Source organism: Chelonoidis abingdonii, chromosome 9 (assembly GCF_003597395.2).
Source record: "Chelonoidis abingdonii isolate Lonesome George chromosome 9, CheloAbing_2.0, whole genome shotgun sequence".
Classification (NCBI taxonomy): Eukaryota; Metazoa; Chordata; order Testudines; family Testudinidae; genus Chelonoidis; species Chelonoidis abingdonii.
The window spans coordinates 39,312,623-39,330,416 of NC_133777.1; the positions used below are offsets into that span (position 1 = coordinate 39,312,623).

General features: G+C 49.0%; 1 protein-coding gene across 10 annotated transcripts in view; it reads right to left on the minus strand.

Annotated features, from left to right (window-relative positions):
* PGAP6 (post-GPI attachment to proteins 6) overlaps positions 1 to 17,794 on the minus strand; it is a 53,752-nt gene that overhangs the window by 27,569 nt on the left and 8,389 nt on the right. For all 10 annotated transcript variants that reach the window (XR_012656520.1, XR_012656521.1, XM_032781574.2 and 7 more), the window contains 2 exons: positions 12,263 to 12,440; positions 1,512 to 1,719 (listed from right to left, as the gene is read on the minus strand). Coding sequence is in view for 8 of the 10 variants with exons in the window: in XM_032781574.2 (XP_032637465.1) it covers positions 1,512 to 1,719; positions 12,263 to 12,440 (386 nt within the window). In the remaining 2 variants the exon portion in view is untranslated. The remainder of the gene's footprint in view (positions 1 to 1,511; positions 1,720 to 12,262; positions 12,441 to 17,794) is intronic.

Here is a 17,794-nt window from a genome sequence, read left to right on the forward strand (position 1 = left end):
AGGAAAAATGTCCTAACTGTCAGGGTGGTTGATCACTGGCATAAATTGCCTGGGGAGGTTGTGGAATCTCCATCATTGAGGATTTTTAAGAGCAGGTTTGACAAACACCTGTCAAGGATGGCCTAGATAATACTTAGCCCTGCCTTGAGTGCAGGGAACTGGACTAGAGGACCTCTCGAGGTCCCTTCCAGTTCTATGATGATTCTATGCCCTAAGGGGAGCCTACGGGAGGAGGCAGAGTGAGCTCCCAGCTGCCGCGCCAAAGCAGAGTGGAATCTGGATTCCTCCCGCAGCCAGTCTGTACTAATGGAACCTCTGCACCTAGCACATGCCATGAGAACCCCCAAAACAGGTCAGAACCAGAACCAGCCAACCTGGGCCAGCAGATACCCTGGCCTCTCCCACTGTTACACAGAGCAGCCCTGATGCCACCTGTCCCCAGCCCCTCAGGATACCTCTCCCTGGTGAAAGGCTCTACACAGATGCCTTCCTAGGGCAGTGTCTCTGAACCCAGCTGTCTCAGGGTAGAGGCAGGAGAATGGTGGAATTTCTCAAGTCAGTCTCTGGACAAAAGCCTAATTGTGTGGCACAGGCTACATTTTTCAAGCCCCTCCCCAACTAATGTCCCCTTGGCATCTGCAGCCAGTCTGGCTCCAGCAAAGACTGTCTATCCCTCCTGGGGGAGTCAGATACCAAGGACAGAAGGGACCACTGTGATCATCTAGTCCAGGGGTTCTCCCGCTTCTCACAACAAAAATTATTACATGACCCCAGGAAGGTGGATCTGAAGCCTGAGCCCGCTCAAGCCCTGCCGCCCTAGGTTGGGGGTGAGGGGAGGGGGGCAAAGCCTGAGCCCCAACACCCAGGACAGGGAGGCCAAAGCTGAAGCCCAAGGGCTTCAGCCCCAGGCAGGCGGCCTGTAACCTGAGCCCTGCCACCCAGGGCTGAAGCCCTCAGGCTTTGGCTTTGGCCCTGGGGCCCAGCAAGTCTAAGCCAGCCCTGGCGAACCCATTAAAACAGGGTCGCGACCCACAGTTTGAGAACCACCGACTAGTCTGACTTCCTGTAGAACACAGGCCAGAAAAATATGCTACAATAATTCCTAGAGCAGATCTTCTAGAAAATCACTTCCTCCCAGAAGCGAGGGGTGCAGCTCCCACACAGTCTTTCGCTGTATGGCCTGGTGTGCCAGTGGAGGGGGAACCACTTCGCACCCTGTCTGGATGCCAACTGGGCTCCCATTTACCACGGGAACATAGACATGATCCAAGCGTGCATGGACAGCTCAGAGAGTTCCACCCCCATGCAGCCCCTCTCCCACATCTCAGCTGCAAACGGGTAACCCAGGGATGGCAGAGTGAATCTCCTGTGGCTGGAACACCATTCCATGCCCAGCTGCACAGGCCATGGCGAACAGTTACCTCCATTCCTCACTACGGGCTATGGCTTCCCTTGCTGGGGGCCTTGGACCAGTGAAAGGATTCTGGACTCATGCCCCCTGTAGCCCTTACCTTTACTTCGATCTTGCCTGCAGCCTGAGGCAGGTGCGCAGCAATGAACCAGTCTCCGGCAGCTGGGGTGGTGATGTTCACAAAGGTGCTGTTCTGCAGAGTGACGCTCAGAGTCATGGTTAAGTTGTAGGATGGGCGGACAGTCGCATTTGAGGGAAACCGAGTGCCTAGTGGGTTAATGACAGGAGGGGCTCCATAACTGAAGTGGCTGCAAGATAAAGCAGGGAAGGATGCACATTAAATGCCATCCCCGCCCTCCAGCAGCATGAGCACCTACAGCAACAGCCAGGCTTGACTGGATCAACTGGGGAGCAGAAAGGAGGCAGCAGCCTGGTCCCAAGGAGAGCACAGAGCTGCAAGCTGGACTCCAGATGTTGCCTTGCCCCCTCCCACTCTTGACCTGCTGGCAAATCCTCTTGTGGAAAAGAAAGTGGGAACATTTCATTGGCCTGGAAAATAATTAAAGCAGCAGGATGTCCTCAAGGGGTCTGAACTTAGAAATCACGTTCCCCTCCAGCCACCAGTGTACTCAATGTGCAAACCAACATGGGGATGCCATTTCAGCCAGCACAGGACAGAGATCAGAATAAGAGAGCAACCAACATGTGTCCCCAGCACCAAGAGAAGATGGGTCCAGACACCAGTGACTGATTAAATTCAAGCAGCCACAGGCAGGAAGTTGGGCTGCAGCAGCAAAGGGACATAGGAATTGTCAGGCTGAGTCAGATCCAAGATCCATCTAGTCCAGTATCCGGTCTCAGGCAGCGGCCAGCACCAGATGCTTCAGAGGAAGGTGCTAGAACCCTGCAGTCGCACTGTGGGATAACATACTTCCTTCAGAAATCTCCTCCTAGCCCTAGCAGGAGATGGCTTGATCTCTAATGTGGGAGGGTTTATAGTCCTTCCAAAACTGTAACAACTGGATATTCTCACTACCCAGGAAGTGTCCAATTCCTCTCTGAATCTTGCCAAGTTCTGGGCCTCAACAAAACTCTGTGGTGATTACTTGCTGTATGAAAGGGCATTTCCTTTATCAGTGTTGAATTTGTTCCCTTTTAAAGTAATTGACATTCCCCTTTTTCTGGTGTTATCAAACAGAAAGAACAGACACTCCCAATCTATCACCTCTAGACAATTATTTAACTGACTTACATCACTTCTTATCCCTCTCCTCTCTAAGGGCACAATCTCAGGATTTCAATCTCTCTTCACTGGAGAGTTTTCCCAGATCCAATCATTCATGTTGCTCTTCTCTGAACCTCTCTAATTCTGCAGTTTCCTTTTTCAGATTGGGTGGCCAGTCCTGCCCACGGGATTCCAGCGGCAGCCGCACCATTCATTATAGAATGGCATCACCCTATGCCAGCAATGTCTACAGGAGGGCTTTACCCACAGGGAAGAGGGAGCTAAGTGGTGAATCAACTGCAGAAATAAGTGGGGCATTAGAGATGCATTCAGTCTGGAGTGCAGGAGAGAGCTGTGTGCATTTCAGGGGGAGAACAGCAGAGTGCAGTTAGAGCTGGGTCCAAGAGCATGGGGAAATTCAGCTTGCAGCACCACTCCCTGCCTCTGAGAGAGCAAGCTGCAAGGGACCATACTCAAGGTACTTTGCCAGGCCCCAAGAAAGGCTAAGTCCATGTTTAGGCTACAAAATTACATCTACCTACATAGCCTGTACATGTCTACATTTTGCTCCTTGTGTCAGCGGTACACATCCTCACCAGGAGCGCTAGTCAGCATACTGTCAGCGTGGGGCAGTGTGGGATGGCTCCTGAAAGCCAGTATGAGCTGACATAAGCAACACGGCATCTACACAGAAGTCTCCAAACTGTGGGGCATGCCTTCTACAGGGGACATGGAGGAACATCCAGGGGGTGCAGCAGGGCCTGGACCAGTCCCCACAGGGTGGGAGGGAGAGGAGAGAAGAGGGAGAGCCACCCAGCCCCTCCCCAGTCCCTAGCTCTGCTCCGGTCCCACCCTCCAGCCACCTCCCCAGCTCCCAGCCCCACCACCCGCCTCAGCCACTGGCTGCGGCTCTGTTCCCGACCTGGGGAGGAGGCTGGCGGGAGGGCCGGGAGCGGAGCCACACCTGGCCACAGGCCCAGCTGCTGGTCCCCACCACAGCCTGGCTATGGCTCCAGTCTCATTCCTAGCCTCAGTCCCTGGGCACAGCCCCACTTCTGGACCCAGACCCAGAGCCACCTCCAGCTGCAGCCCCAGCCTCTGCCCCTTTACTGCATCCACATTCCCCCTGCTTAAGCCATGGCCTGACTCCTGGCCCCAACAAGGCAGAGACAACCCTCAAAAGTTTGGGGACCACTAGTCTACACTGACACCACATTAACTTATCTCCATCAACTTTGACTCTCTGCTACTCATGGACGTGAAGTTATTAAGTCAGCCCAGCAGGGAAGTTACATCAGTGGGAGCGAAACTGAAGAGTAGACGCTTCCATAACTAGGTCCATGTAAGCTGCCTGCCATTGATCTAACTCTGCAGTGTAGACCAGATCTAAAAGTCTACTTGGCTCTCCTCCCCACCCCCATTGTCTGGAAAACACAACCAATAATACAAGAAAAGCAGTTCATTGAGCACTGTGTCTATGAGCAGAGGGCAGGCAATGCTGGCAGAAGCAGGTGAGCTGGTGTTGGAGCTGTGCAAGCTTTCCCACTCAGCCCCATTAATGCACTACAATTCTGCATTCCCATCCCCCCACCCACAACTCAGCCAATGCACCTCTATCTACTCCTGGAGGAATTCTGCACCAAACTAAAAATTCTGCGCACAATATTTTTGAATTCTGCAAAATTCTGTATATTTTATTTGTCAAATATATCACACTGGTTTCAATTATTTTGGTAATTTATTTAAACTACAATATAATGGATAGCAAACAGGAGTGGGGAGCAACCCCCCTTGCCTAATAGTAATATAGCTAGGTTTTATCTTTTATTTTGAGTCAACAAATATATGCAGCTATATACTCCATGTTACATCACAGGCAACTGAAGAGCAAGTGAGGGCAGAGGAATCAAACTCACAATTTATATTGGCTACTGACCATCTCCAGAAAGGTCAGTAGCAAACAGTTCCTGGAGCACATTTTGATAGGAAATTTTTTTCAGTCCCAAAATTTAGACCAGTTCTAATCACTAAAGCACGATAAGCATGTATAAGGCCATACTGTCTTCTACACCACTCTGGCAATGTAAAGAAACCTTAAAACTGGTACATCTGTTTTATACTCCTGGGGGAATTCACAAAGACAATGGGAATAAATCACTAAGCAGGCAGGCTGCTATGTTCTGCTCTGCCTTAGGGGACAGAGCCCGCCCCATGCCTACTTCCTCAGAAACACTCCGAAGCCCTGCCCCTCCATGCTGAGCATGCTGCAATAGTGAGTGAGAGGGAGAGTGTCTCTCTCTCTCTCTCTCTCTCACATGCACTCCCCTCTTGGCGTTGATTTACATCCCTACCAGCTGCTCCAGGCACCCAAACCAAGCTGCCTATGCTGCTGCGGAGGGGTGTGTGACTGCTCTTGCAGCTTCCCTTTGCTTCCCCACCAGAAGTCATTTTTTCTATGGGGAAGCAAAGAAATCTGCGGGGGCCATGAATTCTGTGCACATGCAATGACACAGAATTCCCCCAGGAGTATCTATCATGACCTGCAGCACCAAGTCCTGCTCCCAGCTCTGCTGATGCAGTTCAGTGAGTCCTCACACAAGCTCTGCATGTGCATGTCATTTGCATGTTATGAGAAGGAGTAAATAGCTCTTCCTTATTTACTTTCTCCACACTAGTCATGATTTTATAGACTTTATCATATCCCTCCCTTAGTTGTCTCTTTTCCAAGCTGAAAGGTCCCAGTCTTCTTAATTTCTCCTTATATGGAAGCTGTTCCATACCCCAAATAATTTTTGTTGCCCTTTTCTGAACTTGCCTAGCTTCAACCTCCAGCCATTGAATCAGGTAATACCTTTGACTGTTAGACGAAGAGTCCTTTATTACATATTTGTTCCCCATGCAGATACTTATAAATTGTGATCAAATCACCCCTTAACTTTCTCTTTGTTAAGCTAAGTAGATAGAGCTTCTTGAGTTTATCACTATAAGGCATATTTTCTAATCCTTTAATCATTCTCATGGGTCTTCTCTGAACTCTCTCCAGTTTATCAACATCCTTCTCGAATTGTGGTCACCAGAACTGGACACAGTATTTCAGCAGCAGTCACACCAGTGCCAAATACAGAGGTAAAACTGCCATATCAGGTCAGATTAATTGTCCAGCTAGCCCAGGACCCTAGCAGTGGCCAGTGCCAGATGCTTCAGAAGGAATTAACAGAATAGATCAAGTTATAGAGTGACCCATCTCCCGTCATCCATTGCCAGCTTCTGGCAGTCAGAAGTTATGGGACACCCAGACTACGGGGTTGTGTCCCTGACCATCTTGACTAACAGCCATTGATAGACCTATCTTCCATGAACGTATTTAATTATTTTTTAAATCCAGTTATACTTCTGTCCTTCACAACATCCCCTGGCAATGAGTTCCACAGGTTGACTGCCCATTATGTGAAGAAGTATTACCTTATATTTGTTTTAAGCCTGCTGCCTATTAATTTTATTGGGTGACCTCTGGTTCTTGTATTATGTGACGGGGTAAATAACACTTCGCTATTCACTCTCTCCACCCCATTCAAAGATGTTATAGACCTATATCATATCCCCCCTTAGGTATCTCTTTTCCAAGCTGAACAGTCTAAAGCTTTTTAATCTCCACTCACATGGAAGCTATTCCATGCCGCTAATCTTTTCTGCTACCCTTATTTGTACATTTTCCAATCCTACTATATCTTTTTTGAGATAGGGAGACCAGAACTACACACAGTATTCAAGGTGTGGGCATACCATGGATTTATATAATGGCATTATGATATTTTCTGTCTTATCTGTCCCTTTTCTAATGGTTCCTAACATTCTGTTTGCTTTTTTGACTCCTGCTACACATTGAGACGATGTTTTCAGAGAATTATCCACAATGATTTCAAGATCTCTTTCTTGAGTGGTAACAACTAATTTAGCCTCCATCATTTTATATGTATAGTTGGGATTATGTTTTCCAATGTGCATTACTTTACACTTATCAACCTTGAATTTCACCTGCCATTGTGTTTCTCAGTCACCCAGTTGAGCGAGATCCCTTCGTAACTCTTCACAGTCTGCTTTAGACCTAACTATCTTGAGTAAATGTGTATCATCTGCAAACTTTACCACCTCACTGTTTTCCCCCTTTTCCAGATCATCTAGTGCTGGTGACTTATTATGGTTTAATTAACCAACTTGTTCCAAATCCTCCTTAACTGACACCTCACTCTCTGACAGTTTCTCAGGGTATGTCTACACTGGCAAGTTTTTGTGCAACAAGTTATACCACTTTTATTAAAGCGCTGGAATTAAACCGTTGTTGCGTATCCACACTGTGCTCCTTGTGACAGTGGAGCGCATCCACTTTAGCAGCTCTTGCAATGGCAAAGAGAGCAGTTCATTCTGGTAACGATTCCACTGTGCAACTGGCCACAGGGTGCTTTGGGAAGGGTTTGCAATGCCTCATGGGGCAGGCACAGCATCACATGATGCAGGTTTCCCAATCCCACTGTTCCATGGGCATCCTACTAGATTGGAGCTGCTTTTCAACTGAAGGGGAGAGGGGGGGAAGTGTGTGTGACAGGGAGTGTGTGTGTGTGTGTGTGTGTGTATGGAGTGGGGGAGGAGAGAGTGTGTTTTGGGGGACAGAGAGCATGTCAGCATGTTGTCTTGTAAGTGCATATAGTGGCAGGAAGCAACAAGTCCTGAGGTGGGGGGAAGAATCTCTCTCTCACACACACACAGTCTCTCTCTCTCACACACACACACACACACACACACACACACACACACACCACCTCTGATTTCAACAGCATGAGCATTCCACATTAATGGTTTGCTTTGTGTCCTGAGCTTTGAAAGGGGAGGGGTGCATGTCTCCAGGGCAACCAAATTCAAAACAATGACCAGAGTGGCCACTTGAAGGATTATGGGACACTTCCGGAGGCCAATTGATTGTTTTCTGCCTCGTAATGTGTTTACACTGCCGAGACATATAGCTGAAGGTGGTTTTTTGCAACATTGCAGCCGAGGAGTTTCTAGGCACAAAGTGGCTTGGCAATGTGCACACCACAGGAGTTACACCACAGAAAGCTTCTTTACTGCGCAGAAACTTCCCAGCTTAGACAAGCCTCAGATTTGTCATCTAAAAAGAATGGTTCAAGTGTGGGCATCTCTCTCTCATCCTCATCAGTGAAGACCAAAGAATTCATTTAGCTTCTCTGCAATGGCCTTGTCTTCCTTGAGTGCTCCATTAGCATCTTGATCATCCAGTGGCCCCACTGACTGGCTGGCTGTCATCCAGCATCTGATATTTGCCCTGCCTAATTATACTCTTACAGTTGACTTGCCAGACTTGAAGCTCCTTGCTATCTTCCTCAGTAGGATACAACTTCCAATTTTTAAGAAGAACAGGAGTACTTGTAAAAGCAGCAGAGAATCCTGTGGCACCTTATAGACTAACAGAAGTTTTGGAGCATGAGCTTTCGTGGGTGAATACCCACTTGTGGCACCTTAGAGACTAACAATTTTATTTGAGCATAAGCTTTTGTGAGCTATATCCCAAGATGCATCTGATGAAGTAGGCTGTAACCCACGAAAGCTTATGCTCAAATAAAATTGTTAGTCTCTAAGGTGCCACAAATACTCCTGTTCTTTTTGCGGATACAGACTAACACAGCTGCTACTCTGAAACCTTCCAATTTTTAAAGGATGCCTTTTTCCCCCTCTAACTTTTTATTTTACTCTGCTGTTTAACTATGGTGGCATTGTTTTGGTTCTCTTCTCTTTTTTGTTTGTGGCATACATTTAATTGAGCCTCTATTATGATGTTTCTAAATAGTTTCCATGCAGCTTGCAGGCATTTCACTCTTATGACTGATCCTTTTAATTTCCGTTGAACTAACTTCCTCATTTTTGTGTAGTTCCCCTTTTTGAAGTTCAATGTTACTGGGGTGGGTTTCTTTGGTATTTTCTCGCCTTACAAGATTATTAAATTTAATTACATGGTCACTATTACCAAATAGATCAGCTATTTTCACCTCTTGGACCAGATCCTATGTGCCATTTAGGACTAAAACAAGAATTGCTTCTCCCCTTGTGTGTTACAGGACTAGCTGCTTGAAGCAGCAGTCATTAACGGTGTCTAGAAATTTTATCTCTGCATCATGTCCTAAGGTGACATATACCTAGTCAATATGGTGATAGTTGAAATCCCCCATTATTATTACATTTTCTGTTTTTGTAACCTTTCTAATCTCCCTGAGCATTTCTCTATCACCATCACCGTCCTGGTCAAGTGGTCAGTAGTATATGCCTACTGCTATACTCATTACTCAAGCATGGAATTTCTAGCCATAGAGATTCTAAAAGGTACAATCTGACTCATTTAAGATTTTTACTACATTTTACTCTATGATTTCTTTCACTCCCCCGCAGCATGACCCACTCTGGCATTCCTGTATACTTTGTACCTAGCATTACCATGTCCCATTGATTATCATCGTTCCACCAAGTTTCTGTGATGCCTATTATACCAATATCCTCATTTAATACCAGGTAATCACGTTCACCCATCTTTGTATTTAGACTTCTAACCTTTCTATTCTAACTGAGATTCTCCTGTTTATGCATCCAATGATTGCATTACCCCTTTTGGCCACAGCATTGCATGGGGAGCTCATGTTCAGTGGATTATCCACCATGACTCCCAATTCTTTTTCAGACTCACTGCTTCCCAGGATGTTCCTAGACATTTACATTTAGCCACACTAAAATGCATTTTGTTTGCTTGTGCACAGTTTACCCGCAAACCAGATTGCTCTGTCTCAGTGATCTATCCCCTCATTATTTACCACTCCCGTAATTTTTGTGGAATCTGCAAATTCTACCAGAAATGATTTTCTTTTCTTTCATGTCATTAATAAAAATGTAAATGGCATAGGGCCAAGAACTGATCTTTGTTGAATCCCACTAGAACCAACCCCCCCTTGATGATGGGTCCCATTTACAGTTACCTAAGACCTATCAGTTAGCAAGCTTTTAATCCATGTTGTGTGTGCCATGTTAATTTTGTAGTTCTAATTTTATTTTAAACACATCATGCAGTAACAAGTGAAATGCCTTACAGAAATCTATTACATCAACATTATTACCTTTATCAATCAAACTTGTATTCTCATCAAAAAAAGATATCGAGTGAGTTTGATAGGATCAATTTCCAAAAATCCATGTTAATTGCCATTAATTATATTACACTCCTTTAATTCTGGAGTTATGGGACTGCAGAGGGTTAGAATGGCAGGTATTATACAATGTGGTCTCTGGAAGCCCACTATCCTCTCACTGCAGTACTGGTCCCGACAGCACTTGCAGGGATGCTGCTTAATAAATGATCATACCATTCACTGACAGAGACCTATTAAGTCATCCAGTCCAACCATACCTAACCTTTTGAGATACTCTACATTACCAGACTAAGACCTCAGCTGTGCCAGCCAGTCCCACCGCCTGCCATTCAGTGGTGCATTGTGCCCAAACTTGCAGCTGCCCAAGTGCCACTGTGGGTCAGAGCTCACAGCTGGATGGGAGGTGGATGGCAGCAGTATAGTAAGATCTAGCTCAGAGGCTAATCAAGCTCAGGAAAAGCCAAGACTCAAAGCCCCAACAGCCTCAATCTGCAGTGCTGGGAAGCCTAGCTAGACCCCCACTAGCTGCCTGCACACTCGTCTGCCCAGCCACACAGAATCCTTTGCCTTTGGTGAAGTCTTGCAAAGTTACAATATTGAGAGTTTACAGCTTTCCTGATACAGCAACACTTCTCATGGAAACAGACAGGCCCTCTGCGAACCCAAAGGCAGGGGGGTACGATGCCTTCAAAGGAGGTGTGACGAACACTGCCCCTGGGGACAGGTGATGGTTGTGACAAACTAGGGCCAGAGCCGTCCTTATCCATATGCAAAGTATGCAGCTGCGTAGGGCACCAGGAAACTTGGGGCAGCAAATTTCCTGGTGCCCTGCGCAGTTGCGTACTGCTCCAGCCCTTGCCCCACCTCTTCCCGCTCCTGAGGAGTGCAGCAGGGCCAGGCCTGCACTCACTGGCAGCAAGAAGTGCAGGGATCCAGCCTCAGCTCGCTCCGCGCCATCTGTGAGTGCTAGGGGGTGATTCCCTCCTGCCTCCCAAGCCAGCCCCCTCTGCCTCCCCCGACCGCAGAGGCCTTGGGCCAGCCCCACTCACCCCTGCAGAGGCTTGGGGCCCCCCCACACCCTCCCACGGGGGGGGGGCTGCGTAGGGCCCCAGAATAGGTAGGAACGGCCCTGACTAACCTCTCATTCTCTCCTGTTGAGGCTATTCCACTGTGTATAAATACACAGACAATCACTGGGCCAGAGAGAGTGAGCAAGAATGACTCTATAGTCTGGTGGTTAGGGCTCCCATCTGGGAGGTGAGACACCCAAGTTAATGTTTTTGTTTCAATGACTATTTATACACAGTGGAACAATTTCCACAGGAAAGATTGAGCCCCATATCATATCAGAACATCTCATAGCTCCATGGTTAGGACACTCTCCTGTAGTGTGGGAGATCCAAATTCAATCCCTGCTCCACATCAGGCAGAGGGAGAAATTGAACTTGGGTCTCCCATACCTCAGGCCGGTGCCCTAATGACTGGCCTGCAGCTTATAAGGGAGACACGGCCACCCCCAGGGCCAGCTTTAGGCTGATTCCCCCGAATCGGGCCCTGCGCCCAGCGGTGAGCTGGAGCCTGTTCCCAAGCTCCGACAGCTGTCTGCCTCGCCCCTGCCCCAGCTCATCTCCCCCTCCCCTGCTTCCCGCAAATCAGATGTTTGCGCAGGAAGCCTGGAAACAAGCAGCGGCAGGTAAGCTGAGGCGGGGGTGGGCACGAAGAGGGCTCCAGGGAGGTGCGGCACAGCCCAGTGCAGCCCCAGCCCGGCCTCAGGCGAGTGGCTCCCGCCTGGCCCTGACCCCGACTCTGGCCGGGGTCTTTCGGGGTGGTGGTGGATGGGGTGGGGTAGTCAGAGGACAGGGAGTAGGGCGAGTTGGGTAGGGGGTGGGGTTCTGGGGGGCAGTTAGGGTGGGAGCTCTTGGGAAGGAATGGTCAGGGGACAAGAAGCGGGGAGGGGTTGATGGGTTGAGGTTTCTGAGGGGAGCAAGACATGGGGGTCGGGGGTTGGAGATGTACTCACTGGGCAGTTCCCTACCGGGTCTTCAGCGGCGGGTCCTTCACTGCCGCGAAAGACCCAGAGCACTGCCGGGTTAGTCATCCCTGCCGGGGCCTCGTCGAATCGGGCCCCGCATTTCCTAAAGCCGGCCTTGGCCACCCCCTCCTCATAAAAATAATGCTTTTGGCCAAAACTATTTGGTGAGCATGTGTCAAATTCACAGTTTGAGTTTGCTGAAAATGCATTATACACAGATTTTAAATGCACAAGAAACATACAGAAGTGCAAAACACAGAGGGAGGAACTAACCCTTCAAAAAAATCAGGAGTTGCAGCTCAGGCAAATTCCCCTCTGGGCAGCCCCTAAGGAATTTTAAGGAGGGAGGGGATTAGAATCAACCTCCATGGATGCCAGGTTATACATACACGGTGATCTCCGTACTGGTGCACTCAGGTCCTTTCCCCTTGGACGCCTGCAGAAGCCAGCGCAGCAGAATCGTGTCCTCCGGCACCTGGAAGCGGAAGAGTTTGGCGTTCCCATACCAGCTGTAGAAGGACAGCTTCTGGGCACTCTGAGAAAAATACTCAGAGATGTATAGGAGGTCTGGAAGGGAGAGAGCAGAGGTTAGGGAGCCTACATGTAGGTCCTATCCACAGGGATATGTGGGCGTTCTAGTGTCACTGGAAAACCCCCCGTTACTTCACCGACTTCTCACACAGGACCCTGTGCTCTCACCTCCTGACACAATCCAGTCAGTTACCTATGTGCCACCTTAGCCCTGCTCCTGTGAGAGGGACAGTCAACACCGTAAGCATTAACCAGACACAGATGCCAATCTCACTACTCCCGTCACACTGCAAGATCACACTCTCATGCAGGCCAAGCCTTCAGTAGCCAGGATATGCCAGAGGTGGAGGAAAGGCACTGCCTAGCTGGATAGACACATTACATCCCATGCAGTCTAGTTACCGGATAACATGGGAGTCAAGGTAGAAGGGAGGAGACCAAGGACAGAGACAGCCTGCAGGGACCCTCAGGAGGGGAAGGGGAGAAGGCAGCCAGAGAGATGCTAGTGGCACAGTCAGACATGATGGAGGCAGTAAAGCCACCAAGCAAACAGCCACAAAAGCCCAGTGGAAGGTGGATGGAGTGAATAACTGGGCCAAAATGAGATAGCTGGACCCAGGAGGATGAGGCTCACACAGAGGTCTTGGACTTGGCATGCAGAAGTCATTAGTGGCTTTGGGGCATGATAGGACTTTGCATCTCAGTGACTGGCTGTGGCATCACTAAGAAAAGAACCATGTCAATCCTCAGCCCCTGACATCTCTTTCTCAAATGCACCTTCCAATGCCTGGCCTTGCTTCCTAGCCCTGAAAGGCCAATAGGACATGGTCACACACAAGGTGGCTCAAGGCAACTCAGGGAGCGCACAAGCACACAGGGCTAGGCACTGAGGGTCCACAGCCAAGGACTCCTTCAGCATCTCAGAGTCTCCTGGGGAAGCAGGACTCTGAACTGGTGGGCCAGGCCAGTGTTCTGGCCTGAATATTACACCAGAGAGGTACAGCAGAGTAGTCTGAGTCATGCTGCCCAAGACAAACATGGAGATCAAACTCAAGTTTCTTTTGCCCAGTAACTAGGGGACAAAGCACCCAGGTGGGGTGAAAAGTTCAGCCCTAACCAAAATTTATAGGATGCAACAGCCAGGAGGCTATTGTGGGTACAGACCACTTAGGCCTACACTATGCGTTTATACCGAATTTAGCAGCGTTAAACCGAATTAACCCTGCACCCGTCCACACAACGAAGCCCTTTTTTTCTATATAAAGGCTCTTAATATCGATATCTGTACTCCTCCCTGACGAGGGGAGTAGTGATAAAATCGGTACTACCATTTCGGATTAGGGTTGGTGTGGCCGCAATTCGACAGTATTGGCCTCCGGGAGCTATCCCACAGTGCACCATTGTGACCGCTCTGGAAAGCGATCTGAACTCGGATGCACTGGACAGGTAGACAGGAAAAGCCCCGTGAACTTCTGAATTTCATTTCCTGTTTGCTCCGTTCAAGAAGTCGAAATGCCAAAGCATTTGAAAAAATCTCCAGACAGAGGCCATAGCAGGGACTCAACACAGTGCGGCGTGACAAGCGTAAGGGAAAGCCAAAGAATCAAATGGACGCTCATGGAGGGAGGGAGCGGGGACTGAAGATTCCAGCTATCCCACAGTCCCCGCAGTCTCCGAAAAGCATTTGCATTCCTGGCTGAGCTCCCCATGCCTGAAGGGTCAAAAGCATTGTCCCAAGTGGTTCAGGGTATATGTTGTCAATTTATCCCCCTCCCCACCCCCGTGAAAGAAAAGGGAAACAAATCGTTTCTCGCCTTTTTTCAATGTCACCATATGTCTACTGCATGCTGCTGGCAGACGCAGTGCTGCGGCGCTGAACAGCAGCATCCTCTCCTCTTCCTTTCCTGATGGCAGACGGTACAAAAGGCTTGGAAACCGTTCTCATCATCTCGTGAGTGCTCCTGGCTGACCTCGGTGAGATCGGCCGGGGACGCCTTGGCAATAAATGGGAATGACTCTGGTCATTCCTGGCGATGGTGCAAAAAGATTGAAACACTCCTCAACATAGCAACTGGGGGCTGAGTCCCTCACCCTACCCACCCCCATTTCATGTCTATGAAGATTCGTACTGCCTGGACTATAATAGCAGTGGGGGCTGCTCTCCCTCTTTTATCTCACTAAAAAGTCAGTGTTTTTATTCCTGCATTCTTTATTACTTTATCACACAAATGGGGGGACACTGCCTATGGTAGCCAGGAGGGTGTGGGAGGAGGGAAGCAACGGGTGGGGTTGTTGCAGGGGCACCCCTAGAATGGCATGCAACTCATCATTTCTGCGGGATCCTGGGGTTCTTGACATGGAGCAGCTGTGCTCTCTGGTTCTCTAGTAGACTTGCCCATATTCTAGGCAGGACTGCCTATTTTTAGACAAAACATAAAGAAGGAATGACCTGAGCAGTCATTCCCATTTTTGTCCATGCGCCTCCAGCCGACTCCAGCGAGGCCAGCCAGGAGCACCCATGACAGCAGTAGATGTGTACAAAAGGATTGATAACTGTCATCGCCAATTTCCAATTGCAGGATGGTGATATAGGGCTGGTTACCGTCTCGCTACCTTGCAAAGGCAAATGAATGCTGCTGTGTAGCACTGCAGTACCATGTCTGTCAGCAGCATCCAGTACCACATACAGTGACAGTGACAAAGGCTAAACAGGCTCCAGGGTTGCTGTGCTAATGGCATCTGCCAGGACATCCAGGGAAAAAGGGCGCAAATGATTGTCTACCATTGCTTTCACGGAGGAAGGATTGAGTGACATTTACCCAGAATCACCCGCGACACTGTTTTGGCCCCATCATGCCATTCGGATTCTCAACCAGAATCAATGGGCGGTGGGAGACGCGCAGGAACTATGGGATAGTGTGACGTTAGTGATATAACTTGGGAAACCATATAGAACATGGGTTGCAACCAAGGTTCTGTAGTCGGCACTAAATCTATGTAAAGGGGGTCATATAAGGTTGTCTAAGACAGGTTACGGGTTACTGGTTATGATTATGCTGTCTGTATCATTTTCCGTAGTTGAAATTAGATAGGGCTGTATGCTTCTGATTTTCAAATTGGTGCTGCAGTTCTGGGAGACACCCAGACAAGCTTGGTGTCCAGCCTCAGCTTAGCCTGCTTGATGTGCCCATTAAGGACCAATCACCTACACAACTGACCCATTGAGAGAGGCGAATACGCCTTGTGACTCAGCAAGGTAGGCAGAAACTGGCCCATGTGACTGCAAACTCCATTTTGCTGTAACTTTCCACAGTAGGAACAAAGGAGTGTTCTTACACCTGGAAAGTCTTAATAAGGCAAAGGCCTCATCTTCCATTTTGTCTTCAATCCTGCTTTTCTTACCTCTGGAGGGACTTTGTACAATCTGAAGCTCTGCACAAAGGACTGTATGACCCATCCCAGCGGGGGATGTTCTCCAGAAACTGGATTTAAACCTGTCGTTTACTTCATCACTGCTACAAAGCCTAAAACAAGAACTTTGCCACAACTGTATGTAATTGATTCCATTTAACCAATTCTAGCTCTACTCTATCTTTTCCTTTTATGAATAACTTTAATTTTAGATTCTAAAGGATTGGCACAGCGTGATTTGGTGGGAGATCTGAGGTGTACCGGGAACCGGAACAAGCCTGCAGGAAGTGCGGGTACACCCTGGAGACCCTGCCCCACGTCCTGTGCAGCTGCAAAGCCCCATGCCAGAGCCTGGGCAGCCTGCGCCACAAACGCCGTCCAGGACCGCCTAGTAAAGCCATCGCCCCACACCTCGGTAGAGTGCAGTCAACGCACCATCCCCGCACCGACAGCCCCTGCGCCCAGACATCGTCGTCACGCGGACGCGGAGCGGAAAAAGATTTCATCCTTGTCGACGTGACGATTCCGTTCGAGAAACAGGACCCCGGCGTCCGCGAAGCCCGAGCCCGTTAAACTCGAAAAATATGGCCCTTGACTGACACCTTGCGGGCAAAGGGCGCTATGAGGTTTACACCGATGCCCTGATCGTCGGGGCGCTAGGCGCACTGGGACCACCTGTAACGAATGTGTACTTAGGGCCTGTTGGTGGGCCGTCGCTATGCGCGACTCATGAGACGTTTGATGGTCTCGGACACTATCCGGTGGTCCAGGGACATTTACACCGAACACATCAAATCACCGCCACCGCCAGTACCAGGAGTGAGCGTGTGGCTCCACACACCCCACGGGGGGGAGGGGGAAACCCTTTACAACCCCCCTACTAAAACTACATCCCCTGAGTCCTGAACCCACCGATCTGGATTCCCACGTGAGGGTCCACCCTTGTCCCCATTACCCGGCCCGCTTGCTCTAATCATACTATGTGTAACCCATTAGATGAGCGTGTACCGCTCCACTGCTGCTCCTACCCTATGATTTTGACCCACCCACCCGTACACCCCGCATGGGACTATACAGTACTGTATTTACTATATACTAAACCCATAACCAAATACCAGCATCCCCTTATACTCGTGTATTGTGCCCCGATGGACTAATGACTGACAATCGCCCAAAACTGTGTGTATCATCTTTACTTAAATATTCTCTATAAACATATTAACCTGGGTTGCGGCTTGGTCCATTTGGGATCAGAGAACCTTTTTCTTTTACTGATGGTGTTGGTTTCATACCCATTCATCCCAGGACGTGTGGGACTGGTGGTGATTGGGAACTGGAGTGGTCTAAAGGAAATTGCTTGTGTGAACTTGCGGTTAGCCAGTGGGGTGACACCGAAGTCCTTTTTGTCTGGCTGGTTTGGTTTGCCTTAGAGGTGGAAAACCCCAGCCTTGGGCTGTGACTGCCCTGTTTAAGCAATTGGTCCTGATTTGGCACTCTCAGTTGGGTCCCGCCAGAACCACATCGTCACAGATAGCTACCCACAGTGCAACGCTCCAGAATTCAACGCTAGCCTCCATACATGGACGCACACCGCCGAATTAATGTGCTTAGTGTGGCCACATGCACTTGACTTTATACAATCTGTTTTCAAAAACCAGTTTCTATAAAATCAGAAGAATCCCGTAGTGTAGACATACCCTTATGGTACATCTACACGGCTATAAGAGACCTGCAGGATGGCTGCAGCTGACTTGGCTCAGCTGGCTCAGGCTGTGGGTCTATAAAACTGCAGTGTAGACATACGGGCTTGGGGTCGAGCCCAGGCTCTGAGACCCTGCCAGGAGAGTGGATCTCATAACCCAGGCTCCAGCCCAAGCCTGAACGTCTATGCTGCGATTTTATAGCCCTGTGAGGCTGAGTCACCTGACCTGGGCTCTGAGACTGGATGGCAAGGGTTTCTCATTGCAATCTAGACATCC